The sequence below is a fragment of the Centruroides vittatus genome, unplaced genomic scaffold (genome assembly GCF_030686945.1).
Source record: "Centruroides vittatus isolate TY-2023 unplaced genomic scaffold, ASM3068694v2 contig_2682, whole genome shotgun sequence".
NCBI classification, from domain to species: Eukaryota; Metazoa; Arthropoda; class Arachnida; order Scorpiones; family Buthidae; genus Centruroides; species Centruroides vittatus.
In genome coordinates this window covers 450,386-461,573 of record NW_027121707.1, presented here as the reverse complement: position 1 = coordinate 461,573, position 11,188 = coordinate 450,386, and the positions used below count along the sequence as shown (strand labels likewise).

At 33.3% G+C, this 11,188-nt stretch overlaps 1 protein-coding gene across 2 annotated transcripts in view; it reads left to right on the top strand.

The window, feature by feature from the left end:
• Positions 1–11,188, top strand: part of LOC136971698 (uncharacterized) — a 47,399-nt gene continuing 36,211 nt past the window's right edge. For both annotated transcript variants that reach the window (XM_067266176.1, XM_067266175.1), the window contains exon 1: positions 1–189. In XM_067266176.1, coding sequence (XP_067122277.1) covers positions 36–189 — 154 coding nt within the window. In that variant the 5' untranslated portion in view covers positions 1–35. The remainder of the gene's footprint in view (positions 190–11,188) is intronic.

Here is an 11,188-nt window from a genome sequence, read left to right as displayed (position 1 = left end):
CGTCAGGCAGAAACTTATTGGTCGGACATGACGTCATGGCAGACGATAACCCCGCCCTGCGGCCAACTCCCTCTCCGTGGAAGATGGCGAGCGTTCAGCGTGATCACTGGTCTTACATCGTTCTCCAATGTCTGCTACTCAGCCTCCTGCTTTGCAGAAACGGGATTTTTGCTGACAGGAACAAGTATTGTGAGTATCGGCCGCGTTATTTTTTTTATCCGGGAAGATTCCGGCCCGGTTTTACCCACTTTTCCCAGGGTTCATTGATCCCCGATACATAAAAAAATGCGAGGGAAGGAGATAATGTGGATGGCTTTTCTCTAACTTCTCTCGCCTTTTTTTCGATAATTAAACACTAAAAAACACTTTCTCCTCCTCTAAATGATGTCCTCCTATTGTTTTTTTTAATCAGGTCTTTAATAATAACAGCATAATTCTTTCTTACAAATTAAATTACTGTAAGAATGCAATCCAATGGCTCACAAATTGCTCTGGTCTATTCTCTGATCTTTCTTCCAATATATTTTCTTTAATTAACTTCACTTCGTTTGTTACGGCGCATAAACGTCGTGCAAACGTCCGCCGAGGTGTCGTGGCAATTTATTTTGATGCTTGGGATGCTGTTTTTCGAGAAATTTGGACGTATAAATTTGCGACGGGCCGTCCGTCCTTACTCGACGTCGAGAATGGAGTTAGAAAGATGATCGGCGCGACTATCATTAATGGGAAAGTGTGACGTGCAGGGGCGAGATGCTACTAAAATCGAGAGTCGTGACGAAACGTTGCGGCCCGGAATTGCGACCGTTTCTGTTTAAAATGATCTTAATAACCACATAATTCTTTCTTATAAATTAAACGATTGCAAGAACGTAATCCGACAATTTACAAATTCTCCGGTGCATTTTTTGACGTTCGTTTGAGTATTTTTTCTTTAATTACGACGTACGAATATCGTGTGAACGTCAAAGAATTCGTTGCGGCAGTTCGTGCGAACATCTGTCCTCGCTTAGTCGCCGGAACGGAGTTAGGTAGGTGAAAATCGAGACCGGACGTGGAAAGATTAGGGGCAGAAGGATCCGATTAACTACGTACAAACTTATTTCAATTTAAACATTTTCTTCCGGATGGAGTTAGATAGGTGACTGGCATGACTCGATTGCTAACGGGAAAAGTACAATGTACGGGGCGAGATGCTACTAAAATCGAGAGCGTTGTGGCAACATTGCAATAAATAATAGCTCGTTATCGATATTTTTACGTAAATAAATCTTAAATTTTGCTTATTAACCCTGTATAAAACTTGCATAATGTCATAAAAATACCTGCAATAGAAATTTATTTAAGACAATTAACTTAATAATTATTATTTGCAAAGACTGTTAAAAAAAGAAAAGAAAAAATAGAAACTACAAAAAAATGTACTTTTGATGATACTTTTTATGGTTTAGATCCGGTAAATGTGGTGTAGTCGTTTCGTTCGAAATTTATTTGGCCAGACTTGAATAAATATTGAATGTAGACTATTGAATTTCCATTTGTTGAATATTTTGTCTGAATAATGTTTGCCAAACAAAGTTCCGCATACGAATTGTTTTCGAGGAATTTTTTAGTCCGTCCGAGTATTTTTTGATAGACCAATTATCATAATTAATTGTCGATTCATAACATATTTATATTATATTAATACTTTAGTATGTCTGAAAGATATTTTGTGGAGAATGTTATAAGGACCATAAAACAAAAACTGTATAAACGGTTCTTTTGGGAACAAAGAAACTTATTATCCAAATGTGTTTGGATATTATTGTTATTGTCTTTGCAGTAAAATGTCTCAAAGGTGGGCACGATAACGTTAGCTACTCCTCCTTGTTTCTAAAAGTACCGTAGAGATTTTTCTAAATCCATTATTAACGTACGAAAAAAGACAAAACGTTACGGCATAATTAAGATTATCCATTCTGTAGTTTATATAATGTTTCTAAAGCGAATCGTAATGTTGATATTTAATCATAACTGTAGAAATTATCACCGTAGTTTTTAAATTTCTTTTGTGCAATTTCCTATGATGTAAGATTGCCAATTAAATAATAATGTATTGATTCTGTGCAGACGAACGATTTGAGATGTTTAAAATGTATTACTTTTATTATTTACTAATCGATTGGCTTTTATTACAAAATTTAATCTTGTTCATATTCAGATTTGAGCTTTATTAAAGAAAATTGCCAACGTTATCCCGTCTCTAGTCTCGTAATAAATTTTTTTTACCGGCTTTTTCTAGATAAGAATTAAATTCATATTCTTTTGTATTGTTCTAAATGCACTAATCACTTACGCTAACGGGACTTGCGTATTCGGTTTTTATTCAGAAACTAGTTGTATCGTTTCGATAATTTTAATTGGAACACTGCAACAAATTAAAGGAATCCCTAAAGAACACCTTTCGTTCCATTGAAGCCCGAAGTGCTCGTCCTCATTTAAGAATGCCGAAAATTAAGTATTTAGTTTAGACTTTGATGCTCCTCGACGTAATAAAATTTCGCCTTCGATGTATCTGACAATCGAGACAAAGATACTCGAAAACTTTAATAAGGAAATAATTTGACTAATTTGTTTCTGCTTTATCGTATGCTTTTTTAATATAACTAATGATTCAGATTTTATTCTGATAAGATACACGTTTATTTATACTTGATTCAGTTTTCAAACTGAAACATTGTATTTGGTCAATTGAATTTAATAAATTAGTTTTATATACATTTAAGCAATTATATATAATTATATATACGTACGTGGATATTGATTTATGAGAAAAGCTTTTGGGTTTTGTTTTATATTAGATTAATAGCTTTAATATTTTGAAAGTTTGTGTATTAAAAGTAATGTGTTAAAACAAAATTGACTTAAAAAATGGTAGAATATATAACAAAAATCTAATGGGGTAGAAGTCTGCAGAATTTTTTAGTGTTTAAATATTTTCTCTTAGTTGTGGAAAATATCTATTTACGTGCCGAAAATAGTCAAAATTATTTTTGCGACAATTAAAAATATTCCATATACATTGTTATTTTCGGAACGAAAGATTTATTCAACTGATGATATGGAAGCAAACTGACTGAGGACATTTTTGTCCTCGGTTTGCTCTTAGACAAACCGATTGCCCCAAGTTTTTCATTTGACTGCAGTGTTTACATTCTCTTCTCACCTCCATCTGGTCTCGGTGTTTTATTAAACACCTCAAAACTTATGAATATACTGTGTATTTAATGTAACCAAAAAAATATTGTAGCATTTTTTCCGTTACTTATTATCTTATTGTTTTATTTAATATTCTGTAATGAGACTAATATTGTCGCTGTAAAAATCATCTTTGTTTTTAGAGGGGGGGGAATTGCGGTTTTCTTGTTAAGTAACTTAAAAACATAGAGTGGATGTCACGCCAACAATTTTACTGATTGAAGAGAAAAATCCACATAAAAAGGCGTTAAAGAACATTTAAAAAAAGAAATGTTTTAATAACCTGCGAGCGCTTTCGATGTATTTATAAACGTCTCCGGAAAAAACTGTTCAAAAAGCTATTTTATTCCGATTCTGCCCGAAGACGATGTTTATAAATACGTCGAAAGTACTCACAGTTTTCTGGTGAACACAGTGACTTCAAAGATATCAGAACAGAGTGAATTATAAAAAATAAACCTTACGATGATTTCAGAATTCGCTGGGATCTCTGAAACATATTCGCTTTGTAAAGCAGAATTCATTACATATAACTTACAGCATTGTAAATATAATAATTGCATATTTAAATGAGAATGATTCCATTCTTTCCATGTTTGGATGTCTGCCCATCTGACCTTCCTTAATCTTGAGAACAGAATTAGATAGATGAAAATTGACACCAGATATGGAAAAGGTGGTTTCAATTAACTATATACAAACTTATAGTTTAAATGTTCTTGAAAGTTTTACTGTATATTGAGCACTGAACACAAGACCGTGTTATTTATCAAACACCTAGCTTTTTCCACCTTTATTAGTTGAGACGAGGTCTTATTTTACTCGTTTCGGGCATTTTGCCCCTCTTCAGTCAACTAATAGAAAATAATATATACGGTATTCTAAATAATGCAATATACACCAATAAATTGTATAGAAATTATCTTGAGACGTACCGTTAATTCCATGAACTCAAGGGTGCGCGCGTACAGCACAAGTTCGGATGTCAACTTTACTGTGACATACTTTTCTGTACATTTGTCATGTATTTACAGTACATATTTTTATTTTACTGATGTTTCTACGACAATGTGTTAATTTTTTTAATATTTTAATTTGTAGTTTGATTAATCGTATGTAACTGTAGTTTCAAAAATGTTACTTTAACTAGTAAATATCACGTGTATTCTGTTCAGATTTTCAAGTGTTTAAATATCTGAGCATTATGTCAAAGAACAGTTCTAAATTCTATAAAGTCAGTTACGAAATACAATTATTAATGGTTATAGGACAATTTTTAACTATTGTATAGATTGTTTAATATATCTTGGCCAAGCAATGCATGGTACTCATTTCGGCTCGGAAAGTTGTACAATGTTCAAGAGCTCCTTCTTGGTATTGCGCAGTAACCTTGTCACATATTCAACAGTTTCCTTCACTAAATAAATAGGCTGGACCGTGATATCGTACATTTTTACAGTTCAGACATTTTGTGAAACAAGCTGTGTAATTATTTATTTTGTTAAAGCCCACAGCCAAAGATTTGTGGGGGAGATTCTTTCCTATCTCTTGGTTAGATTTCAAGAGACATTTGCATTGAAATCTCCTTTTAGGTATTAAATGTTCTCTCAATATTAGTGAGGTTGAGGCCAAAGTTTTAAATGCAAAAACGTGTACGTCAGACGTTGAGTGCCACTTTCCTGTAAGCCTAGAAGTTTGACAATGGCGTTTGGAATGTCGAGCATGATTCCACTGACTTTCCAAACGCCATTGTCAAACTTCTAGGCTTACAGGAAAGTGGCGCTCAACATCAGACATACACATTTTGGTGTTTAAAACTTCGGCCTCAACCTCGCTATTAATGCAAAATAAAACATGGACAGAACTTTGTTAAAATTGCATCTAATTACAATAGCAATAGCTTCAAAGTAAGCCCTAAACTTTATAAAACAACCTAGCCTGAAGAATCCAATGAAATATTGTAGCTGATATATATTATATTATAATGAAATTTGAAAAAATTGTAGACATAAATTCCACTGTTGTCTCTGTCTGCCCGTCCTTCCTTAATCTCGAGAATGGAATTAGATAGATGAAAGTGGAGACCAGATATGGAAAGCGTTTTGGCACAAGGTCCCGAGTAACTGTATATAAACATCCAATGCAAACCAAAAGTTGCATTATTTCAATTCAAACAGGAATTAGATAGATAGATGACTGGTATTGCTAACAGGGAAACTATGATGCGCAGAAGCTTGCTAACAGGAAAAGTATGATGAATAGGGGTTGGACACTACTAATTTGAGGTAGAGAGAATATATTTTAAATTAAATAAATTAAAAATATCCTCAGGTTTTTCACAAAACACTTCTGCATGATTGGAAAGTTGGCCTATGAGTTGCAATGTCCAAGTGTTGCATTCAATTCTCTACAGTTTTATCAACAACTTTAAAGAAGAAATTATTCGTGGCTTCAACAAGATGGCACTATTACACACACACACACACACCCTGACAAGTCCATGAAACTTATGAAAGAGAATAATTTTTGGAGAATGTGGTGGCCTTCTCATTGGATCTTACTCCACCAGACTTTTACCAATGGGAAGCGGCAAAATGTGTAATGATTGCGATCACCCACACATACTTTATGAATTAAACACTGCAATAACTTCATACATAAGGAACATCTAACAAACCGATCTGCAAAATATGCTTGCAGATAAAATTAAACAAGTTCAGGCCTGTATGTACGTTCAGTCTTTCCATCTTCTAGCCCAATATGATAAAGCAGAAAGACTTAAATTTGCAACTTGGGCCTTGCAAATGAAAGGAATATGACATAACTCATGATTCTCAGACGAGGCCTACTTCTATCTGAATGGTGTGGTCAATAAGCAGAATGTCAGTTTTTAGACTGCAAAACACCCAAAGAGCTTCTATGAAAAAGACAATTTCAAGGAAAAATGAATGTTCGGATTATCCTGTCAAGTCATGAATAATTGAACTTTTCTTCTTTGACAAAATGGTCAATAGTAATTGATACTTGTCTATGTTTCATAACCAGTTCTTTCCGATACTGTATCCAACTGGACTTGAGTAATATGCAAATGTAAATGGTTCCATTTTGCACGGTTTATGCAAGTTGGATCCTGGGCACATATGGCTAATGCGACTCTTGATTTCCTGCACGAAATCTTTGACGAACAAGTGTTGTCCCAGTGATTTCTTCGGCATTATTATTCTTGTCACTTCACAGCCCAATCAATTCCCATGATCATTTCTTTCAGCAGTTCTTAAAAGAAAAATTATTCAGTCAGAATTCTTGCATACTAATGGAACTTGGAGCCTTTGTCGTGTAACTGTGCAATACAATTTAAAAAAGAGCTGACGTGAGAAAATAGTGGTCACATCGAAATTGTCCTCTAGTTAAAAAAACAAGATTTTAGAGGCTGCAAGTATATTTTTATATACAGACGAACAATATCTTATAATCTGTTTATTGATGTATTAACAGTCGCGTTTAAATAATTGCCGTAAAAGTTAGAATATTTTTAACGAGATGTTTGAACGTCGATTTTCTTTCGCCGGCTCGTATTCGTACGCGGAGCACGTTTAGTGTGCTTTTAAGCATTTAAAGATTTATTAGTGGGTTGCTTTGGTATTTATTTTTAATAAAGTTTATCGGTAAAAAGAATTGAAAATGAAATATTGATCTAAAGACGATGTTTGTTGTTATATCATCAAAAATTAAGGAAGATGATTTTACTCAATTATAGCTTGATTGAAAGCTTACCGGTTTAATGCACGAGCCAAACGAGTCTTAAAATTTTTCATAAATTTCCTATAGAAATTATATAATTCTTTTCTTTTATTAGTACAGTTATTTAAGATTCGAAGTTTAGAGTTTATTACAATATTCTGATTGTGTTCAGATTTATATATGCATCAATTTGCATTTGTATATTACACTATGTGTTTGTATACAAACATATGGTAACCGTGACAACAATTTGAGTAATGCTTAAATTCGGTATAATTTCAAGACTTGATACGACTATTGTCGACCATCCTACTGCCTCGTTATCTATTTGATTTTATGTTTACCGCCTGGTTTATCTAGTTTCGAGAATGACATTGCCATATAATATATACAAGGTATAATTCTTATAGTTATGGAACAATAATTATATGAAATTCTATTAGGAACATCTGTAATCTTCCTGTAACAGATTTATATTTACAATAGTATTTATTAGTGATTTGATTTTCAAATAATTTCATTTTAATATCCAATTAGTATTGTTACTCTATACCTCTTACGTACAGAATAACTTTGTATGTTATAGATACTAGCTAGTTACAACAGAATAATTGTTACTGTAGTAATAATGTGAGAAATAACATTTCAAACAATTCTTTACGAAGAAAATTGTTCGAAATTTAAAGAGAGATTGTAATTCTCATTTATATAAGTTGAAATATATCAGATGTTATCTTATATTCCTTATAAAATTTTTATTTGCAAATCAATCATAAAGTAGTAGTAATATTTTTTTCAAGTCAAAACAAATGTAGCTGAAGTGTTAATTAAATTTGTTTTTGTATCAAAAATAAATTAGTTTATGTTCAAAATTTATCATTATTTGTTTTATAAGTAGCATCTCGCATTGTTAAATGCAAGTTATTCAGACACTTCATGTATACAACACGATTGTGGCATGTATATTATGCTGCATTTTACTGCAGATACATAGATAATGCTCTTGACGATTGCACTTGACTTTTAAATGTTTTGACAATTATTGTACTTATGTAGCATCAAACTATAATTGTTTTATTTATTTAAACTTTTAAAGCTGACAAAAACTAATCATCTGTTCTTATTGGTTTGCGATATACAGGTACTCCTCACTTTACGACCTATCTGCTTAACGACCACTCGCACTTACGACCAATCTAGTTTCGACCTGCAATTCGGGGAATTCCCTTTCTCGGCTTGAGTGTCGGTCAATGGCAAATGGTGACGTGCATACTAAGCGTGCTATAATAGTCTTTTTATGAATAAATTTGAAGTTTGTTGCATAATTTGTATAACTTTACAATGATCCTATATTCCCGGCGCAAGTTCCTCGCTTAACGACGTAGTCGTTTGAACGGAACTCGGTCGTAAAGTGAGGAGTACCTGTATCACCAAGCTGAAAGAGCAGTGTAAAAATATATAATAGTAATCTTTTAGCTTCAGCTAATTTATTCTAACTTTAAAAATGTTTTTAACATTTCCAAAGTCATCCTTGGTGCTTACAAATAGAATGAATTTCTAAAAAGTACATTGATTTTTAATATCAATTTTTGTCGTAGTTTGTGAACCTCGGAGTTTGTAGCAAAGGTATAACATTGAATTTTATGTTTGGGAGATGTCACCTTGGTAATAGCCTTGATTTTTTTTTTAAAAATTTAACCAACAGCTAGCTCAAAAACAGCAATACAAATATAGTAATGACAAGTAAAATGAATTTATAAAACAAAACAAAAATACCAAAAGAGCAGCTTAATCCAAATTGACTAAACTTCTTAACTGTACTTTCAGGGCTGTAAAAATGACATTCCAGTCTTTAAAAATAATGCAATCTCCCCTTTTTTTTGAAAAATAAAAATATTTCTAGTTGTTTGAGGGGACTTGAATGATTTCTATTCCTACTGAGTAGATTAAGGAGGCTTCTTCAAATAGTACTTGTATTCCTGGGTCTGTTGCATGCATGGTCAGTGTCACTGTTTATAACTTTTTCTTTATCTATTGTGTGCTCCTGCAACCTTACCAAGAGGGAGCAGGAGACGTTGCCCAATATATTCGTTTTATACACGGGATCTGGTGTCTATTAAAGATATCTCGTTTATTTAGAACTCGATACCACAGATCTTTCTTATAACATCCAACACCACACTAACTGGTTAAAAGTAATTAACAACACTCACAAACACAAACACCAATTAAAATCCTAAAAGATTTCGCTCGTATCTTTGATCTTTTTCGTTGCGTATCAGTTGGTATGTTGTCGGATTTCTCTTATAATGTAATTTAGTCTTCCCTTTCCTTGCTATTTCTCCGTAAATGTTCTTAAATTTAAGGTTGTAGGATATGGTGATAGTTGAAGTATTTGTTTTATTCCTTTGTACTTTATGGTTACTATTGTTTTATGTAACGACTAGGCAGTTGATTAATCTATAAGGGGATCCATGGCTTTTTGTTATTACTTTAATGTTTTCTAGCCCTTTATAAGTATTTTAGATACTGTGCTATGCATAAATGCTCTTCTGATTAGAGCTCTAAATGCTGTGGTTTTATACTTAAATGGATTGCAAGATATTGCTTGTATGGTGGAATGGTCGGGGTTCTGATTAAAGTACACTGATGTTTTTATATAGCCTCCTTGCAGTTTAATTTTTATATCCAGAAAGTGTGCCTCATAACCATTGTTTTGTTCTACCTTTAATGTCAATCCATGTAGTTGTTTACTATGCTTAAAAAATAGTCTGTGTTGGGCATCTTTATCTAGATGATTGGGACCTCGTCCACGTAGCGTAAATACAGTGTCATTGATTGTCGAAGGCCGATATGCTATTGTTCGTATTCCAGCTGTCTTAATACCAGTTCACATAGATCTCTTCAGATGGGGCTTCCCATAGGAATTTTGGTATTACAATTTAAAATTACCATCACCAGATGAATTTTTATTAGACAATTGCATATTGAGGCAGAAAAGAGTCAACATAAACATTGACTCCATCCTGTAATATTGTTGTTATTGGTGTTAGAAGGACAATTGTGAAGACTTTTTTTTGTTTCTTTTACATATGAATTTTTTCAAATTAATTTATTATCCCGATTATTTTTAATAATTTAAAACTTTTACTCATGATTGGCATTTACAATTTTTTAAAAAGCTTGCCCTACTCCCGAAAGATATGGGTTTTGCCTTTTATAATAAGTAATACTGTAAAAGGCCGAGTGGTTCTGTTGCTAAACACTAGGAGTTCTGTCGCGGGTTTGCGCCGCGCTCGGACAGGCTGGCCACGTGGAGTTTCTGGGTTTTCTCCATGTTTTGTAACACCCGAATAGGGGCCAGTTTCCTTTACAAGACCTCCCGGAAGGCATTTCCCCTCGTATAATGTCGCGCACCAGAGAAGACAACGGGGAATCACTCTGGTTGTAATTTCCCCTAGGATACGCCTTTGCGCCTTACTAACCACTTATTAACCTGTGCCAGGTGCTCGCTGACGTCAGGATCTCTGATATGGCATGCAGAGAAAGAATACTGTAAAAACTATTTTTTAATAAAATTTCATAACAGATGATGCCATACAAATTCATTCTAAGTTATTATTATTATTTAAATTTTATATCATACTATAATTGAAAATTATTGAACTTCCTTCTTGATCCTTTAAATCTTCTGTTCAAGTGTTAGGAAGGTCATGCAAATGCCTTTGCTAGTTTTTTTCTTTTGTTCTGAGTTTATAGTACATGTAGATTGTGTGAGTAGCATGGCATATTGGTGCTAGTGTTAATAAAATTTGTTTTTTTTCTGAACAATGACTAGTGTTTTCTACTAGAGAATACCACATTACTTCACAGGAAGAGAATTCAAAACAACTGGCATCTGTGACAGAATTTTACTTATCTCAAACAATAGAGGAGGAGACCTCAATAAAAGAGTTAATAAGGGGCAACTTTTTTCTATGTAAGGGCCTGCATTTCAAAACTTTTGAACTGATGCGGGCCGCATATAAGAGAAAAGAGGGGGAGAAATGTCGGTAAATCACAACTCTTTATTCATGTATAATTATAAATTAGCATAGGTATACTTAATTTAGCTCCTGGCACAGATGAAAACGTAATATGTTGGAAATATTTGGTTAAATATTAGACACTGCTAGTTTTAAATTACATTCGACGTGTCTGTTAGCCGGTT